The sequence below is a fragment of the Calonectris borealis genome, chromosome 1 (genome assembly GCF_964195595.1).
Source record: "Calonectris borealis chromosome 1, bCalBor7.hap1.2, whole genome shotgun sequence".
In the NCBI taxonomy this organism is placed as follows: Eukaryota; Metazoa; Chordata; class Aves; order Procellariiformes; family Procellariidae; genus Calonectris; species Calonectris borealis.
In genome coordinates, this window is record NC_134312.1 from 119031744 (window position 1) to 119053535 (window position 21792).

The 21792-nt window shown below is 38.2% G+C and overlaps 1 protein-coding gene across 2 annotated transcripts in view; it reads right to left on the minus strand.

Moving 5' to 3' along the window:
* HLCS (holocarboxylase synthetase) overlaps window positions 1-21792 on the minus strand; it is a 124161-nt gene that overhangs the window by 97652 nt on the left and 4717 nt on the right. For both annotated transcript variants that reach the window (XM_075172412.1, XM_075172418.1), the window contains exons 3-5: window positions 16714-16876; window positions 12962-13911; window positions 8837-9019 (exon numbers count right to left, since the gene is read on the minus strand). In XM_075172412.1, coding sequence (XP_075028513.1) covers window positions 8837-9019; window positions 12962-13911; window positions 16714-16876 — 1296 coding nt within the window. The remainder of the gene's footprint in view (window positions 1-8836; window positions 9020-12961; window positions 13912-16713; window positions 16877-21792) is intronic.

Consider the following 21792-nt stretch of genomic DNA (forward strand, 5'->3'; position numbering starts at 1 on the left):
CTTCCCTGCGCTCCTCCCTTATTTGAGAGTGGGGAGGTGTTGTGAGAGGAAGGAGCCAGTTCAATATCACATTGATGTTCTGCCTGTGAGAACAGTGTGCTGCTTCCCTTGTCATGCTCTCACCACCTCTTTCAGCTATGGGGAAGAACATAGGTGTCAGGCAGCAAATCTATAGTTATCTGTTACTGTTCATGTCATTGCAGCTCCCCTAAGATCACCTATGCAGTTATACATAGAGCTGGTATCACTCCATCACATCTACCCTGTATCTCCAAGCTCCCATACCTCAACCCCCCATCACACCTCTTTCCTCTCTTCAGAGCAACACGCTTAGTCCATCACAAATTCCTGCCTCTTTACTACTGTTTGTCCTGCCAGCTGGGAGGGTAGCAGAATAGGGTGGGTGTTTCTGTCACAGCTGTGTTTAGGCAGACTGGCAGTCCCACTAGCATCTCTTCATTGCTAGGCACGACTGACAGGCTGCCTTGGCATATAACTAGCTTTGAAAGTTATATTATATAACTTTCAAAGTTATATATCCATCCTGCCCTGGACTGTATGTTATAAAATTTGCTATAGAAACTCAAGCTTCTTTTAAGCTTTTGCCTCTACCAAATAGTTGGAACTCAAAAGTTTAAAAATTTTACTGAAGAACTGGCAGATCTACTAGGAAACTACACTAATAAAGGTATGCAGAATAATAGAAGACTGAGGAGAAAGAAGAAAGACTCGCTAAAATATACAGTACTTACTCCACCTCCGTCTACTACATGACTGTATGACAAGCTTTACAAAACTGTTCACAGAGGTACAAGAGGAAATACCACTGAGAAACAAGAACCAGTATCTTGGTTCCCATCTGCAGATTTCTTTCTCTTCCCCTTTCTATCCATCCTCACTCATGCTGCACCTACCTTCAAGTCCTGTAGTTCATCCTCCCTCTGTATGCTAGAGAGGGTACGCACAGAAAACAGAGGAGCATCCCTCCTCTCAGTCACTCTATTAAATTACCACAGATTAAGAAATTACCCTGTGGTTGGTAAACCACAGTAACTGACCATAGTCATTCTCTTAGGCATTCACAAGTGTGAAGTAAAACACATCATCTTAAATCTCTACAATTTATTCTGCCATGCCATTGAGTTCTCTCTTCTTATGTCCAGCACTATCATGGAGCTGGTGCCCAAAAAGCCCTACACAGCCTAAGCACTTCTGAGACTGGCCTTTTTCTGTGCTGAACCTGCAGAGGATTTAGCTGGCAAACTTCTCGCCTCTGGAAGTGGGCACAAACCAGGAATCTGCAGGGGCTCACACCTCAGTCAGAGTGGCATTAGCTCTCTGAAGAATGGCTTTCTGCTTTCCTCTGATCAACAGAGCTCTGAACTGTCGAAACAGGAGACGGTCCCTATGTACCTTCATTATCTTGAGTGCTGATGGAGAAAAAATAAAAAAAAAGGAGCTACTGACTGTCAAATAATCATCCCCTCTTAGAGCGCCATTCCTTTAAGAACGACACGCTTAAACATCAGCAAACAGTAGGGACTATTATTAAAATCCAGACATTGATACACAGAGCTTTTCAATGAATGACAACACTGAAATAGTTTTGGTTTATGACTGGTGTGACCCCTCTGGGTTTGCAAGTTTTGTTATAAAGAAACAAAAGTTAATTTGAGGAGAGGAGTGGGAAGAATACAAAACAAACAAAAGCAAACCCACCCTCCCTGCACACACATGCAACTCAAAGCCTTGCAAGCCAACAAATAACTTTGAATTTATATGGGAAAAAACCCTAAACACATGAAGTTACATTACAAATATTTTTAATTGATAGTACTTTGTTATCAGTCCTTGGGTTAAGTTTTACAGATAAATTCTTCAGAAAGCCACTTAAGAGAAAAAGCATACTACCTGTCAGAACGCTGGTTTGCCAAATGCACTGCATTGCCTAACCAGCCTAGTAGAAACACAGCTTTTAACAGCAAAAAGAGTTCCACACATGGCATACATTAAATCCATTTCCCAAAAAGAATAAGCTGTTCCAGCAAATACACATTTTTACTGGTACAGATGCATTTACATTGCTATATATACTTTTTTTTTTCCCCTGAAGCAACTTTGCCATAAAAGACATTTTCATTCCTAGCCAAGAGACCAACTGGCAAAGCTTTCAAGTACAGACAAAGATTTCTGGCAACAATGCACTGTTCGTTTGAAATAATACATATAATACATTAATAAACGTAAAAAATGTTAGACATAAACTATTTATCAGTGATCAACAGAATCCTTTCAGATCTCTCACGTGGTGTGCTTTTCATTCAACATTTTTCGTAGCTCTCAGGTTACTCCTGGGCTAGAGCAAAGAGCAAATTTCCTTTCTGGAATAAATACTTCAAAAGGGCTCTTGCTTTCTGTCCTACTGGCTAAAAAGGAAGGGACGATGCTTACGCTTCGAGGATGATAGGAGAAAATAAGCAAGTCTCCTATTTTGTAGATTGCACATTTTTTGGTTCACTTTTAAGCACGAAAACTTGGATAGCAATAAAAATAAGGCTTTGGAGTTTCAGTATAACTATCCTTGATTTCAGCACTGGAAATTTTTAAAAAACTGTGAAGTTTCACAGCTGAATCTCAAGTTCTACAATACACATTAATATGCATGGAAATATTTCAGAAACAATTGTCTTAAAATGTACCCTGAAATCTAGGTTCATTATAGTGTTAGCTGAGAGTTCAAGTTTCCCATCCTCAAAGAAAGATTTATTCAGGATAAAGTTACTTCATACTCTCTTTGCTGACATAATGGACTTGGAATTTAAAAACAGCCAATGCCATCACAGAATCAAAACTGCAGCTCAAGACATGTAAATTTGGTCCGACTGAATTCTGATTGTGCTGTAGTGTGCTGTAGAGTTATTCAAATACACAGTTGTCTTTGCACTGCATCACCCTTGGGAGCACAGTATTCTGTATCTCAAATTGTCCTTTAAAGGAAAGTTTGAAATTCAAGGGTACGTTCAATTGTACTTTTTAATTATTCTTTCTACCTCCAATAAACAAGAGTTAAAACCCCCAACTTCAAGCTTCAGCCAATATGTTTGTATTGACTGTTTATTATTCTGGAAGAACGTACTGTTTAAAAGATGATTACTAGCTGAGCCGAAGTAATGAAGGCTGATTACATTTCATCATTTGGCTGCCATCCATTTGGAAGATATTGAAAAAAGTGACTCAGTCTAACACAGCCTGAGGAGTTAGTAGTCAAGTTTAAGAGGCTTCAGAGCAGCAAATGTGTGGGTGTAACATACTTCCTAATGGAAATAATCACTATTTTGACAAATCTCTCATTCTTCAAGGACTGAATTCTTGGTTTGAAACCTAGAAGATGTTATGCTGAAACTTATGGCAATAAAATATAATCCTAGCATTTATGTCTGAAAAATTATCCTTTAAGATGGCAATGTGAAAGAGTAAATATTTGAGCATTTAAAGGCAAAGCTGCAGAAAAAATCAGATCTCTATGCTCGAAGCTGCCACTGAACATATGGGTGCCAGACAACAGGCTTACAGTGATCACCATTTGTTTCAACACTTTGAGTTCACCCTGCACCACAGTGACAGAGAATTTTCTTTTTACAGCAACGTACAAGTCTACAATTTGCTTAACTGCTTTACACCAGATCAAGGAAAGAAGAAAAGAAAAAGGTGCTGTGTTTCAGTATCAATACTTGTCTCTAAAATGACATTTAACACTAACAAATTGTGCAGATTTAACTAAACTTTTCACCAGCAAGTAACCTGCCTTTCATACTATATTGCTCTTGGTTCAAACACTGCCTTCATTGTTGTTGTAGCACTGTATCAATATAATATGGATTTTTCCCAGTTAACCAAATTAAAAAATGTCCATATGTGTGTATCTGAAGCAAACCATACTTGCAAGCCTTAGTGCAAAAAGCCTTGTGATGAAAGAGTTGCCTCAAGTGCTGTTACTTTCCAGGCCCCCTACCTTATACTCTATTTACCAGAAAGGAGATCAGGAATAAAAAGTGCACGCTGTCACAGCAATCATTCAACACCAACAGCAGCAAGCACTAGCTGAGGACTGACTAGCATAATTCTACATGGTGAGATGTAGGGCTCTTAACAGATGGACATTATCATCCATTATTCAGATACTAGAGCTTTTATTTGAATTCGAAGCCATAATTTTACCAGAATTTCAATCTCAGACTGGTAGAGCCTGTGGACATTTTAAGAAAAAGCCAGATGAACAAAAGAAACACAGAAGAAAAAAAGGAAAAAAAAAAAAAAAAAAAAAGGAGTAAAATTGAAAATCCCCAAGACATGGGAATCAATCACAGCAGTAACAGAGAACTGCAATACACACAAAAATTTGATAAATCATATTTTCTAGTTTGACATCTCAATCTGACATTTTAACTTTCTACTGACAAGTAACCTAAATATTGTTACCCCAACAATGCGATCTAATTTCCGTTGTTTAGAAAGATATTCAACAGCTAAAATGGGATTCAGTGCTTATTTAGTGCAGCCTCCAACTCATCCTATCTCCAACTTGAATATAGCACAGCTGGAAATCTCTGCCTGTTTTCAAACAGTATCAGCAGCATAAATCTAGTCTGGCTAAGCCATATGCAGTCAATGTATCACTTTTAAAAAAGTTTGACCATTCTGTTCTTAACGTATTTTTCTTGAGTGATAAAATTTAATTGTGTAATTTTCAAATGTAACTACTGTCAAGGTTTAAATATCTCTTCCCAAGTCTCCTACATTCCAAAATTTTCTTTTCGTATGCCAAAGGCAAAAAGTGCATTACAAAGTTCGTAACTCCTCATGAAATATTAACATCTGCCTTTCCAAGTCTTTTTTCAAAGAAAAGGACACTACATTCATATTTAATTATGTGTAAGTTAATTATACCTTTGCTTATTTTTTCATACATCAAATTAGCCCCCAGTTTTTAGTACATATAAACTTTACAAAAAAGTAATAGATAACATATATGAAATCCTGGACACTTAAAGTCAAAATTCAACTCTCCTCCCCAGAATTAGCTTTTTTTTTTTTTTTTTTTTAAGGAATTAAAAGAAATTGTCTCCCCAAATACTAAAGTTACACTGATTTTCAGAAAGCTAATGCCAGTTCTGCTCATATTTTATTGGCTTTTTTAAATCCATGTAGTAAGACTGTGATTTTAAGATACATGATAACCATATAAACTGGAAACTAAAACTTCAAAATGTGAATCCTAAGGAGGAAAAAAAAAATTCCAATCCACCCCTCAGAAGCAGCTAAAAATTACATTGCAAAAGACACCGTCCAAGACCCAGAGAGTAGACAGGAAGATCTGAAAGTCTTAATAACCAAATTTATACAAATCAGCATAATAGATTTGATGGGATTATTAACAGCATCACAACAACGATGCAAAGAGACACAGATTGTTCAGGAATTGTAGGCAGAAGAAAAGAGAAGCTATTTATTCATATAATAAAGTTGAGAAAGTTTTATTTGATGTCCACGATGTAGTAGAAAATAGGTCTGATGAAAGTTCTGAAGTGATAAAGGAGGAAAGGGGGTGGGGAAGAGAAACCAAGGAAATCACACAGAACAGAGTACAGCTCTACTGTAAATTGAAGCTTACAGATCAGAAAGAAAAAACTAACCAAACTAGCACTTCAAATTTAAAGAATTTTAAAAAGACCAAAAAAAATCCCTACATTTTTTCTAATGGAATAGAAAATACAGAGAAAAATCAATTATTATTTCTTCCATATAAGCAAAAGGAGCTTGTAGTTTCCAAAATTAATTATAAAAATCTGACAAGATTAGGTCTACCAGTGGTTTTTGAAACATGATGGTACAGGTGCAACCTCCAGTTTGGGGGTGAGGAATCATTAGTGAACTGCCAACTCTTAGAAACAAGGAGAAGAGCGTTTGCCATTCTTCCATTTTTGGAACTGCTAACAGGACATTGAGCTTTGTTTGATCATCGACTCATTATGACATTTCTTATTACAGGGAAGCATAAGAAAATCATCCAAAAATCACTTGATATCAATGAGCATTACTTAGATAATCTCTCAGGGAAGGAATATACTATCCAATACATCCCAGTGACCTGTACTGGACAAGCTCTCCAAACAAACAGTGATAAAAAAAGAAGGAAGTTTAAGAGTACTGGAGCTTGCAAGACAGTTTTCTCCATTTCCCGTACTACTGACTCACTCTGATCTTAAACAAGTTTAAGTATTTCCTCAAATTATTCACCTGTCAGGTACATTTCTGGTATCTCCTTGCTCTCTAGGAAAGCAAGAAGACCTATGTAGAACATGATGTATGGAGAAAAATAAATAACTTGTTAGAAAGCTGAACTATTACATACTCCTTATTTTAATATGCTATTTTCATTATTAACTGTAGTTTTTACACAAAAGTTACAACTTTCTTTCACACAATATTCTGGAAGCATGTCATGGCTAAAGAGAAAGACTGAAACAATGACTACACATACAAGCACAGAAAAACTACCATTTAAAAAAAATGTGGAAAAACAACATTTAAAAAACTAATTTTGGTATAAACTTTAACTATACAGTATACATTGCAAAAATATCTTAATAGATGGCCTGCAACCTGTAATATGCCACTAGATGGCAAGTTTGGATAGAAATCAGCTAACTTTTTTTATTCATGGCATGTTTGAAAATTGCAAGTGCATAGGAAAGAAACAATCATGAAAAAAAGGAAGAGTTCAATAAACTACAAGTCTTCTGTATGGAGCACATTCAACATTAGTCAAAAAGGCTAAATGGGTTTTAGTTTTGTTTCCACATCTGCCACACAAATAGATAATCAATTCTTACGAATTTACTGCTCACAGACAGGGAAGAACTCGTTTCTTATTTGGTCACTGACAGCAGCATTGGCTGTAGCAACCACGAGAATCCAAGATCTGGAGGAAGGCTGAGAAGGGAAGCAGCAGAGTTAGGTCTTGGGAAAGCACGCTTCAGCTTATGCAAGGAATTGCTAGTTAGGATTCCTTGGAAAGCAACCACAAAGGGGCTAGGGGTACACAACACATCTATAAGAAGAGGATGAGGAAGCTGGGTTCATTCAATTTGGCAAAGAGGAAGCTAAGGAGTAATTTAATAACAACCTGTAACTACTTAAGAGAGTTAAAACAATGACAGAGCCAAATGCTTCTTCGTAGTGCCAGACAATATAATAAAGCATCAACAGCCATAAATTGCAGCTTGAGAGGTTCAGGCTGGACATCAGGAAAAAAATTCACTAGAATGGTACAGCAGCACTGGAACAGGTTGCACAGAGAGGTTGTAGCATGCACCCTTGGCGGTTTTCATGATTCAACCAGACAAAGAGCACGGCTGACCTGATCTAGTGTTGGCAACAGCCCTACTTCAAGCAGAAGGCTGGATAGAAGCACTCCCAATACTGTTTTCACCACTGTAAAGTGGAGATGGTTCTGGCAGAGCTTGGCACGCATGAAAGGGCTATCATTCAAGGGGAATAAAAAAAAGCTGTCTGCATTTTGCCTAATTTTGATCAATTGTTACATCCAATCCGGGTTGCTATGCGAGGGCATTACTTAATGCACCGATAGAAAGTTTTGGCAGTATCTTCAGATCAAATGCAGATTTTAATTTACAGATACACCTATTAATAGTATTTTAGTCAGTTTGTCTGACTTGCCTGCCATACAATGAAGTCACATATCACATATTCCCAATCTACAAGTTGTGCAATGCTTACTCACCTTCTGGACTAATGAACAGCATTTTGAAAAGTACAATCTAAATCTAAAATATCATCCACGTTATTTAAAAACATTCAGCTGTAATATGCCACTTTGTTCATTGATTGATCCTGTAGCCAAAAAAGGATGTCATATATGATACTGCTGGAAACAGGCATTCAAGGAGGAGCTTCTATAGTTGAGTTCCCCTAAAGACAGGCATCTCATTTCTGTGCTAATGTAAGGGTGGTACAGCAAAGGGGCAGGAATCCGAAAAGCATGCTAAGAGCAAGTAGTGACAGCACTGTATGGGTTGGGAACAACAACCTCAAAGAGCCTGAGTAGTCTGTATTGCTTTTTAATCACCTACTGCTTCACGCCTTCAGATAATTCGGTTCTCATGTATTTGAAGTCATGTTTAAAAAAAGAGTTAAAATTACTGCTTTATATGTTCTTCATAATTCTTCATAGCAATGTCTCAAATTGAGAAGTCCAGAATAGTCAGCTGACTATTTGAATTACAAGAAGCTATTCTATTTCCAGGAAATATTACAACATCTTCAGGAATAAAGATCTTCATTGTGTAATCACACACTCTTCCCTACTCACTCAGGTCTTTCAGTTTTGGTCTGCCACACCATTCTCCATAATTTGGGTTTGATCTTTTGTTGCCACCCTATACAGAAGTTTCTACCTTGTTTTAAAAGAAAAAAAAAATCCCGTCTTTTAAATCAGTTCTTTCTGTAGCTTACCACAGCCTTGTGTTTTGCTATTGCAGAAGCATGCAAATAAGCATAAAAGTTCTTAACAGAAATATAGCGCACATATCTGAAAAGTTAACCCTGCACAATTTCCCCATGGTTAAATTCAAAACTACTAATAGCAGGTAACAAAACATGACAGAGTAGAAATTCAAATTTTTGCGTCCCTGTAATACATACGTAAACCTTTCCAAACAAAAAAAACACATAAGAAACAAGGTGTATTTAAGTGAACACTGAATTTGCCTTGTAGGGTAAATCGCAAACAATTGAATGTAAGCAGAAGCCTTACCTCATCAGAAGAGAGAAGGTAAATAGGTGTTAACATAGGAATTTCACTTAATTCACAACTCAGGCCAAGTGATATCAGGATCTCCTTGAGAACTTCATATCTCTTGGTATTGCTTATCTTAAGCAAATTAAAATCCTCTTCAGTTTGGACATCCATAGAATTGATATCCAGTTCCAAGTGTGCCTGGCAGGATATGTGCAAAGGGAATTAAAAAAAATTATTTTGTTGGTATTACACATTTTAGCATGTCAGAGAGAGATAAGCAGTTCTAGTTCCAAACAGTTCCAAAAGCAGCTTGTCCTGGCTGTAGTTGCTGAACTACCCCGTGTTACTAGTGCAATTTAAAAGTTTCTCATGTCTTCATTATATCTACACAAACAGGGTTTTATTATCCTAATAAACTAGGGAATACATATATATTTATAGTTTCTCATTCAGGGATCACAGTTGCCAGCACACTACAATCTTCTCTGAAACCTGCACGAAATATCCCTTCTTAACAAACCGGTCTTCTCCTGGAGGAGTTGTTCAAACTTGTATTTACTAACTTAAACTTCTCCTTCTGCTTTTTGTGTCTGCTGGCAACATAGAACCAACAGCAATATTGGTCATATTCTGGCTTGTACAAGAGCAGAATTACATTAAAATTGAAAGAGCTTTATCAGAGGTTGCACAAGATATGTAGAACTCAGGCTGAGCAAGTCCTCACTGTGTCACATGAATTAAGTTGCAATCAGTGCAGATAAAGAAATGCTGCTGTCTGAAAGAGAACTAAGAACCCCAGAACGCCACCTTGTAGAGGATCACTTCTCAAGGCTGAAGTAGATGCTTAAAAGTAGAAATGAAATGCAGAAGGGAAAAAAAAAACCCTTCTAGACCTCCTTTTTTGTTTTTGTTTTTTGATTGGGGGGGGGAGGCTTTTTGTGTTTCATGGGTTTTGTGGGTTTTTGTTTGTTTTGTTTGATTTTTAAATAATTGTTCCAAGATATTTAGAAGCCTTTGTACCCTACTATATGTATATTCATTTAATGAAAACCACAAGCTATTATCTTTGTTCATTTCTCCATTTTTGCACATTTTAATGATGTTCTTCATCTTTCATATATGATCAACTTTATTGAAATTCAGGGAAATACGCTGAAATGGCAGCAGGAGGAACAGAAGAGCACAGAAAAAAGGAAAACAAGAAGTCTGTGATAGAATATTTAATGGCTGATGTCACTGTCAGTCCCCTGAAGAGAAAACAATAAGGCTTTTCAAATCCAGACTGGAAGTAATTTAAAATTATAAAATGACACACTAATCCTTTTAATCTGATTTTTGAAGCTATACTGTAATGCCCTTTTTCTGGGGAAAACCTCTGCAGTATTAAGTTTTACTACAGCAGAAGGGTCAATTTAAATGGTAGAGCAAAGCAGGTTTTACCATGGAACTTGCAGAAACAGATAGCAACAGTATCTAATCAATTTTCTAGTACAAGCATACAGCACACGGGTGGCAAAGCTTCCTACATAAAGCTATAAACATGCTACTATATATAACAGAGTTTCCAAAAAGCTAGCAGATTTAATCTGATAAACTGATAAAATACAAAAACACTTCTAAGAAACTCAATGAATATTTCTGAATTACATAATTGCTAGAAGAGTGTATGTTACCTGATATGTGAGCAGTTACATTTGAGTGCTCTGGGGTCCTGAGAAAGTTCTCCTGTAACTAAAATATTGGTAAAAATAGGTCCTAGAATCTTTCATAAAGTTTGTGCACCTATGTCTCCATTATGTTCCTCATCTACTTAAATACTGGTAAATAAATCTTGTTCTGCTTTTCTCAATGTGCTGCTTGAAAGCAAAGAGAGAGTAAGGGAAGTGACACAATTGTGAACAGCCATGCTATAAAGAAAATGTTTGCCTCTGCACCTACTGAGGCTAACTCAAAACGCGCAAGTTGCCTTCAGGCTCACTTTCAAAGTTTTACTACGAAATGACTAAAATCTCTTTAGATTTAATAGCACAGGTTATACACCCAGGTACACGCATACTTCCGGGGCATAGACTTATTTTCTAAACTTAATGGTACCTCTTATCAGCCTTTCCATCACTCAAAACTTTAGCCAGATATCTGTGAATATTTAAATAATCAGTGACCAACATTTACCTTTAACACAGCCATGTAAGCTTCCTCACCCACTATCCAGGAAGACAGAGAGTAACAATAACAAAAAAGATTATGAACACTTGAACTTATCTGATGTTTAACTTTTTGAGGGGGCATGGGTTTTGTTTGGTTGTTGGGTTTTTTTTTTTAACAGAAATCATAATACCGTACCACTGGAGAGGTACCTATTTGCTGGGATATTATCATCCTTAGTAGAATGAGGAGGATTTTGGCTCATTCTAGACTCCCCTACTTCTGTCCCCCAGGTGCTCTGAGCTATTTGATAGGTGCAGAATGTTAAACATTTAGAAGTTAAAGCCTGAAGGTAGACTCGGGAAACAAAAAAGCAAGTTTCCAGCAGATTAGATTCTCTTCCCCCCTTCCCCCCCAAAAAAACTGGAGCATATATTAGTGACTGAAAATATGTCAAAATTTAGAAAACAAAAAAGTTTGTTCTGGTTTTGGCTGGGGTAGAGTTAATTTTCTTCATAGTAGCTAGTATGGGGCTGTGTTTTGGATTTGTGCTGAAAACAGAGTTGATAACACAGGGATATTTTAGTTACGGCTGAGCAGGGCTTGCACAGAGTCAAGGCCTTTTCTGCTCCTCACCCCACCCCACCAGCGAGCAGGCTGGGGGTGCACAAGAAGCTGGGAGGGGACACAGCTGGGACAGCTGACCCCAACTGACCAAAGGGATATTCCATACCATATGATGTCATGCTCAGCAGATAAAGCTAGGGAAGAAGGAGGAAAGGGGGGACGTTCAGAGTGATGGTGTTTTGTCTTCCCAAGTAACGGTTACGCGTGATGGAGCCCTGCTTTCCTGAAGATGGCTGAACACCTGCCTGCCCATGGGAAGCAGTGAATGAATTCCTTGTTTTGCTTTGCTTGCATGAGCAGCTTTTGCTTTACCTGTTAAACTGTCTTTATGTCAACCCACGAGTTTTCTCACTTTTACCCTTCCGATTCTCTCCCCCACCCCACCGGGGGGGAGTGAGCAAGCGGCTGTGTGGGGCTTAGTTGCCGGCTGGGGTTAAACCATGACAAAGTTTTAGAATTTTAATTTTGATAGTAAATAGAAAAAATGTATTCCAGTTGAATAAAGGTTTTTTTTAAATGACAGAACAGCAAGGCCAACATCGTGAACCTAACATCCATCTAGAAATTAGCCTTAATCAAAACACTGCTAAAAAAACATAAAATGGTTCGCTTCATTCACAACACTAAGATACAAACAGAATATAACTGAGAAAACGGTAGCAATACTAGCAAAAAAAGAACGAACAGACCTAAATCAACAATGGCATTTCAATGCAGTCAGAGACTAACCTTTACTGTGTAGCTGCTTGCTCAAGCAAGAATTGTACAGCAGTTTTTCTAGACACGGCATGCAACAAGTAATAGAGGCTGTGACTCCCTCATTCTCTAGTCAGATTCTCAGAAGCACTGGCTACCTTAACGTTAAACCTTAAGAGGAGATGTCTTCCAAGTTTCTTGCAAAGTTTGTTTTACATCCTCTCCTGACTCTCTATTTCACCATAATTCATATTTTTGTACGGATGTCTCTTTTTTTTTTTTCATCTTGCCAGTATAAGCTTTCACCCCTAGTCCACTAACGACTTGGCTTTTCCTGTTCCCACCTCCCAAAATCTGCAAAATGCACAGTTGTATCACTGCACATCTCCTAGGAGGCAGAAAAGGATAGCTCTGCTCTTGAAGATGCTTGCTTACTATGCAAATCTGCTCTCTGCCATCCACTGTGACCTTGCATGACCATGTGCATGGCTACATGGTGAAAACAAGGAAGTTGAAACAGCAGTGACATTCTCTACCATTCTTTAAGCTTCCTGAGGATCAAGTGAAAACTATTCTGCATCCAGAGTCCTTGTACTGAGACAAGTGAACTTTTTTAGCATACCACAACCTCATGTAGCAATGAGCAAATTAATGCTTCTGCATACACAGTACCTGAGAAAGAATGGCTTCTCCTCCACTGTCTCCATATGTCAGATGAACAATAACTGTATCTTTATCAGCATTATTTAATCGACTCAATGTCTTCACTTTGCTGGCATCTTCCTTCATTACTTCCTCAAAAATACCGCCACTGACCAAAAGATTTAATTTCATTTCAGTGCTGTCCATTTTAGAGACCACTAATTCATGAACAATCTTCTTCAGTTTGTTTTTTCTCTTTATTTGTAAGCCACCGAATGTAAAAGATGAAGAAAACCCTAGAATCTTTCCACCTTTAGATAAAAACTTCATAAATTGTTTGTGGTTCTCCTCAGAAATAGGCTCCTCTGTGGCAATGATCAACAGCAGTGAATTATCAATCCATGGAGCTTTCAGAACTTGCTTCTCATGCAGCTGGTAGATGGTGTAGCTGTCTGCATCAATGCATTCTTGAAGAATTGATTTTATCTGCTCAAATTTCACTTTTGCATTTTCAGAGCCAAGATAAATCAATACATTAGGGGGCTTTCCAGAAAGGTTTACTCTCTTTATTCCTCTTGCTAAACAGTCATCATTCTTCTCTTCCAGTTTGCTATTGCAATCATCAGAAAGTTCTGGAATGTTTTCTGCAGAGGCAAATCTGACCGATTCAATAGTACTGTTTTCAAGTTGCAGGCATTCATGACAGCTGGAAAGATGCAAGTGATGATGTTCTCCAGCACCTGTCTCTTTGTCAGATAGACTGTTGGATTCATCTTCACGCTCACTTTCTTTCCCTAGCTTGGATTTCTCCTCTTCACCTTGTTCTGCAGACTCAGCTACTCCTAATCCTGATTTAATAGTAGTCCCAAAAGTAGCAGCAGGAGTTACTTCATCCATTTGTGTACTGCTCACACTTTGCTCTTTTAGAGATGGTGCCACTTGCGCCAACTCCTTCAGTGTAGATTCCTGTAAATGGACAGCTGGAAGAGTTAAAGAATAAGAAAAAGGGGTTATAAAAAATATTAAAAGAGCTATGATGAATATCAATACCACAGCAGGATTTAGATATCGTTTCAGTACAAATCATCAATAATAGCAAGAATTGCACTTGTTTGACACACGAAATACCATCTCCCCCAAGAACATAATAAATTTGCACTCATAACTCAAGTCATTTACTCTAATGACTCTTTGTTTCAGGAAGGTCTGACTGAGAGCAAATACTCAATATTTACAGAGCACATTTAAACAAACTAACATCTATTGTCAATGAAAAAACATTTGCACGAAAGTAAAACATGACAGCTACTGTACACAATGCAGATGTGTTCCTAACGGAACAATAGTCTATGGGTGGGAAGGTGAGGGAGTTCTCATAAATGCATCACCTTGTCAGCTTGTTATTTTGCCTGTCTCTCTGACTCCAGCAAAGGACAAAATGAAGCAAGGGGAGTACCTTTGGAAAAATACTGGTCTCTTAAAGAGGGCAGGGTGGAAAATTACTTGCTGCTATTTTGAAATAAACTATTTTGAAATAAGCTAATAAAATGAGATATTAGGTAAGATGGAGACATTGAACCATGTCTCTTGCATTGCTGAAGGCTGCAGATAAAAGTTTGGCACAAGTGAAAAGGAGTAAAAAAAAAAATCTGAACTGCTTTCAGTCTGCAGAAAGGGAGACATACCTACCCATAGCAAGACATGGGAGCTAAGAATCCAAGGGAAAACTAGCAAATAGGATGAAGTGTTAAACTCTCCCCTTTCTCCCCCTGAAAAGGATGGAAATGCAAAGATAAAAAATTTCTGGCAAATACAAGTGAGAAAAGGGCAAAGATGATTATTGTCAGCGTGAAACTTGCAGAGCAAACTAAATAAGAGGAGAGAAAAAATACTCTTCATAGGGTAATTTTTTTTCAGCTGTTGAGCCATGAAAATATTTCAAATGAAAGTCTGCAAAATTTTACTGAATTCCTCTCCACTCCCACAAGGCCAAATAAACTTACTATGTTTTTCTTTCAGGTTTCTCAAAGAAATTCAGTGAGAAATTTGATTAACAAAATAGTCAACTGGCACACAATACACCAGATCCAAGTTCAATCACTTTCTTTGCTTAACAACACTTGCAGTCCCTTGAAACTATATCCCCTTTGCCTGGTTTGGAGCAGAAATTTGAAGCAAGATTTTTTCACATGCCGGGAGAATTTCACAGCTACCAGCCTGTATGCTATTCTATCAACAGCCTCCAACAGCCTGTTCTCCTGGAGCAGTTCTAGCATGCACACAGTACCTGAAGCAAAATGAGTCAGCAAACATTCTGAAAAGTAAATGACGGCACTCTCTCAGCTTCCATCCCCTCCTTGCGTGAATATTTGTGCAGAACAGCACCAAGAGACAGTTTCACATCAGATATACTTGTGAGCATATTCCTACCCTCTTGCACCCTCGCTAGCTGTTCTCGATTTTGTCATTCCCTGACTTCTGCCAATGCACTATGATCTACATAAAAAAAATCAACCAAGCAAACAAAAAAAACCCCACAACCAAACACAAAAAACCCAAACTAAAACACCCAACCCTCTTTTTTTTTTTTTTTGGAGGGTGGGGCAGGGTAGGGAAGAGGATTTTTTTGTAGTCCAAAATCATTATTTTATTATTCTACGTGACCCATAGTTTTGTCAACACAGCTGAGAAGACACAACTAGGCAGGAAGAAATTGGACTGTTGCTGAACACACACATACACAAAAAAAAAAAAAATTGTGGCTCTACTCCCTGAGAGCTCACTACAATACCCTACAGACTGCGTATTATGGGACTTTTAGAACAGTGCTGGAAAAAAGAAGTTCAAATCTCATGCAGCAAAGGGAGGTGAAGCTTGGACTTCCCACAGCCCAGACAACAATTCTACTTAAGAATAGTGTTACAAGTGCAACCACAACTATGTCCTTCTCTCTGTGGAATTAGCCATGAACTCCCTCCCTGCCTTAGCTGAAACTGTTAAACTAATGAGGAGACAATGGCTTATAGTTTTGATATCATTAAAATCACCCTCTAAAGAAATAAACCACCCACGAAAAATTCAAAATTCAATTAGCAATGGCACCACTCTCTTTCCCCTGGTTATTCCTCTCCCTGTTTAGAAAGCATCTGTGAGCTTTTCTCTCAGTGATATAAAGGATTAAGATGCTCAAGCCACAGCAATTGTTCTCAACCTATGTTTAGCTTTGAATACACTTTTATTTCAAATCTGAAAAAAAGAAAACATTTGCCTAAAACCTTCTGTATTTTTTTTTCAAATAGATTAATTAATCTAACAGACAAGACTAAAGAAACAATATTTTCCAAATTCACTTTTGTGACATTTATACATTCATGCATTTGCAAAAGGTTAAACACCATCTTGGATACTTGGAGATCTCATAACACTAAGGTTAATTATAGGCAGTAGCTTATGAGGCATTAAAGAAAGAGAGGGGGTTTTATAAAAAAATCTTTTGATCCATTTTTCTGTTATTTCTGTTGTTTCATTTGTAAGATGTTCTGTAAAGAAACTCACTCAAAAAGTGGTCTAACTTTTCAAGGATCTCTATATTTGACGGTGTTCAGTATAAAATATGGTAGTGCTACAGAGTGGTCAACTGGCTAGAATGACAACAGGAAGAAAACATTGTGCCAAAATAAAAGCATGTTTTTTTTCTGTAGGTATAAAGACTATGCACAGTCCTAATATAACTATGAAACAAACATGTTCTACCATTAAAAACAATTTGTGAAGATACTTACAAACAATCTTGTGTGGTACCATTCCATTATCCATTTGAAGCCTGTCTTCCATGAATGCTATTCCAAGGTTACTGAAATTATCTACACTTGCTTCAGCAATTAACTTATAAGGCTCACCAGGTTTATAGGCCAACGGTGAACAATAGTCTGACCACTTCACAATCTAGAATAAAGCATATGCATGTTTTTCAGTTTGAAAAGGTTACAGAAAAATATCAAAATACCAACAGTACTATGAGTCTGCAAGATGAACTGCAAATAAAAACTGCCCCTCCTTCCTGAAGGATTCTGCTATTAAAAAGCAGCACAAAAGTAAGCAGAGCCAACAGAGGAACGTTATCAAACCAAAATGGTACAACTGGCAAACCCAAGGGCTGGAAGTAATTTTAAAGAAAGTATTTTTTAAAAAAAAAAAAAAAAAAAGTAGCTACTATGATTATAGAACACTAAATTGGCAGAATAGCTTTTAAGACTTGTTTCTGTGATGCCTGATGTGTTTAAAACAACTGCTACATTTAATAGTATCATGAGACAACACATCTCAACTAGAGAAGGCTTTCAGTTGACAGTTCCTTTCACACAAAAGTGCACCCTTCATGACTACAAAGGTCAATGTATGAGACTGAATACAACCAAAAGAGCCTACTGAGGAAGGGTTGTGTAGCAAGCAATACCTGCTACAAGATTCAGTCCTGAGACAAGTAAACAAAGCAACATCCACACTAAGTGTTGAAAGCAAATTGGGAGTACAAATACATCCTTCCCAAAGATCAAGGCTATAAAAGCTTCAAGTAACACACAAAATGGAGGAGAGCATTATCACATTCTATAAGTAAAATTCTATTTGTATTTATTTCCAAGACATGGCTTTCAGCACAAATTCTAAAAAGAATGCTGATAAAAAGAGCAAAAGTAAACTACTAGGATTTAATAAAAGTACACATTATCAGAAGCATTAACTAAACACGGAAGATTCAAGCTGCTTATCTACATGAAAAATCCCATTCTCCAGAAAAGCAGCATTATGAGTGACACACTTGGGTTTGTTTTTCTTCAAGAAGGTTTGTTAAACCCAAACTACACAGCTGTACCATCTTGGAGAAGAAGTTTCAAGTTTAATTATAAAGCCACAAATGGTAGAAAAGTGAAAAGAGTTTTGGTTTCCTTCTGAAAGGGGGGCACATTAATAAAGACTACAAATCTGCCTGCTGTCATCTCAAATCTGTCATCTCATAATTGAAAATGACCCCTTTTAAACCTTATGTTTATAAAACAACAGTACCTAACAAAACAATATTCAGACAACTGACAAACAGTGATTTAAGAGTCAATTCTGAAAGCAAAAACCAAATAAGGCACCCAATTTCAGTACAAATTATGTGACTGATAGCACAGCCTTTATCCTTTATAGGATACACAAAGCAATCGTTCTCCTGTAAAGGCGTTTTTAGAGACAATGAAGCACCACCTATTTTCATGACCTAAAAAAAATTAGCCTTCGCCATGTAGCATGTTCCAAATACTGGGAGACAAAGCACAATTCCCACAGAGCAACTCCAGCACTTTGATGCTGTCATCACCAAACCACCTTCAGGAAGTTCACCCTTTTATCACTACACACAAGATGTAACACACTGATTAAACACAGTAAGAAAAAACACTTCTTTTGAATGCACAAAATGAGGGTGAGCTCTTGGATATTTTACTTGTTCATAATTAGACTATCAGCTAAACTTACGTTTTTTCTGCTGCAGTTAAGTGGTTTACATAGTATCCAAAAGAATCTATTTCCAACTTTTGACTTTACAGTATTTCCCAAGGGAACAAGAAGAAAGAAGAAACTCAGATTTCATACAACGTTAATGGTCGCGTCTCCTTTCTAAGTCATTCTCAAAGACAGCCTCTGATCAGTGCAACCCAAATGAGACCATCCAGTCCATACCCATATTGGCGGCCTTTGAACATCTAAAAAGAAAACTGGCTTGGCATCTTCTGATACATCACCCATACTAATCCTTAGTGAACAAACTCAGTTTCAAAAAGAGAAAAAGATAGCAGTGTGTGGGCAGTGTGTTGGTGTTTACCACAAGGTCAGCTGCATGCTTTAACTTACAGGTTAAACTCCCAACTCTGTAACAGAAGAGCAAGTAACAGCTTCAAACCAGCCACACCAGAACCCACAGCTGGTGAGAGCCAGCCCTCAGATTCATGACAGATGTATCACTTGGGTCCTGAACTCCTGGACATAACAACCACTCACTAGTAAAAGCAACAACAGCGAGTTTCTACCTCCAGGATCTTCTGAATGGTCATCTCCACAACTGTACCACAAAGAAATACCAGCTACAAAGTTACAGGATATATTTCTGGGCACACTAGTATTGACCAGTTCCAAAGCAGAACAAAATCTCCTTCTGGAAGATGCTATACCAGACCCTGATAGATTTGAATCACTGTAGTTGGAGCATCAGTCAGACTTCACTCCACTGTCACTGGGGAAGTCTGTGACCACGTCAGCCAGAATTGCCCCAATCAGCTGCCTTGAGTGATGACCTGGACAACACCATCACTTTCCAGATGGAAGGGTATTCCCAACTGTGTTTAGTATATTGGTACAACATCCACAGCTGGAATGGAAGTCTCCAATTGTAGTCATAAGGTGTAAAACTCTAAGGGCCTGCTGCTAACTGTTGGCAATTCACGATCACCAGTGACAAACATGGCAGGTACATTTATGAGATAGGATACCAGCTTCCTTCTCTATTTTCCTGAGCGTATGACTCTGGGCTGCTCTCTATGGTGAAGGGTAAGAGACTCACACCGTATTTAGATATCCTTTCTTACCCAGAGAACAGGCACAAGCTGGTAACATCCACATGTCACCTGGAAACTGCGAGGAGGATATATTGATGCTCTTGAGTTTTTTTTTCGTGGCACCAAGTAAAACATTAGACATGCTAACAAGTAAAAGGTAGTTATTGCTGTCCAGCGCAAATAAATCGAATACACAAGAGAACCTCACAAAGTAAGGCTGTTGCCAAGACATATGACCTGTAATCCTGCTCAGGCAACACTCCATTTGCTTCACAACATAACAAAAAACCTCAGAAAATATTTTCAAACAGGCCAAGCTTTCCTGCTATGACTAGAAATCTTCATCAAAATTCTGTCAGAATACAAAATGAAAGGCCAGCTCTTAGTAAGAGATGAGAAATTATTTATACTCCTGCTTTCTGGGTCCACCTCAGTTTCAACAGAAACCAGTCACAGATCACTGATAGCCCTACAAAGAATAGCTTTTCTGTCTAGAAATTACCATAGGTCACAGGAGCAATCTGTTCTTACAGCCCCTGTCTATGTCAACAGCTGGCTGCCAGAGGTAGCAGAATTAAAAGCACTTCGTTAGAAGTGACGTGTGCACAGAAGAACAATAAACAAAATAAAACAGCTGTATGCGGCTAACGCTGGGGACATAAACCAGCTTTAGGTTTGGTCTTTTGCCTGGACTATCGCTTTTGAGCTTGACAAATCAAATTAATTATTAATGTATACATAAGAATGCAAACATTTTCCATTCTAAAGAAAATGCAAACAAAACCAACAAGATTTTAAAAATCCGCTGAACAATAAACCCCAAAAGAACAACAAGCTAGAGCTTCAACTCAGATGTTTTTGTGGACCTCTCTGCTACAGAAAAAAAGGTAAAGTAAAAACATAAAATCTCCCTTAGCCTTCTGTCTGAGTTGGCCCAGCGCTCCCAAGGTGCACTTTGAAACAATGTAGAGAGCACAGCAGGTATCCCATCTAGTTTATCTCCTAGAAGTAGGGCCCACCTGGATAGATTCCACAGTCTTATATCAAAGGCAATAAAAATATTTACAAACCAGCTAATGTGGCTACTTCCTGTGTGCTCCAAGGAAACATGAGGCCAGTGGAAGCAGGATCAGAGGACTTCAGCAGAAAAGGTCTCAGAGTTCTCAACAAGCTTTCAGTGCCTCCAGTCCTAACACTCCGAGCTTCACGGAGATAATGATTTCGCCTGATGTGGCACTTCACCTGGATATCATTCCTCTAGAGGGCAAAGACTAACATGCTCCAAAAGCATGCTCTGTTCTAGACTTGACAGGCCTCCATGGAGGGTGAAGGTACTGAAAATTTGATTGCATGCACAAATATGGAATTGTGCCCATTCCTAATCTGTCCCTCTGTTCCTGCACTCAAGTTGGATAAGACTATTTACCAACCACTCTGCTCTCAATGTTCACTCCAGCAGAGGACTCCTAGATCATCTCCCAGAACAAGTGGCCTGGAAAAAATGTTCCTCATCCAGGGAAACGGACAGGCCTCATGCACCTGTTTATGTGACAGGTTTCCTTTAACTCAAAAAGGAGTTTGAAACCTGATGCCAAAAAGCAAGAATGACAGGTGGCCCTGTAGGGTGCTAAGCAGGGGCCATTCAGGAAGACACCTTATTGACTGCCCCCAGGTGGTGATCCTAGCTTGTGGCATTGCCTGTTTAATGGGAGGGCTCTGTCGATTTTATGGTACCCCAGCGACCAGGCCAGAGGTTTTATTATTGCCTACCCAGCGATATCCTACCATGCACGTCTTTCCATTTCTCCTCTTTTCAGTAGGCAATGAGGTCCATTCTGCCCTCTTCACTACAGAGAGCATACAGCACACACAACAGCTGACCACCTTAGGAAGGAACTATGACAATCTGTACCACTTAGAAGATTTTTCCTCCCTGCAAGGTAAGTTTATCTTTTGCTTTGGGTTACAACCTTTCACCCCCTTCAGACCTGCATCCAAGGTGAGACGCCTAGGCAGCAAGCATTCCTCATGTGAGGGAAAAGTTATAAAACCAACAAAATTTAGGGGAGAGAGAGACGTTATCTCAAGTTCATAGTAAGTTTTGATAGGGTCTGGATACTATTTTTATGCATAATCTGTTTAGAGATGCTATATATTCAGTAATTCAAGTTTTAGAACATCTTTTAAATCTACATCTTTGCACTTTCAATATCGTAGTGGAGAAGACACTTTTTAGATTTCTAAGTTTCTAGGACATGAACATTT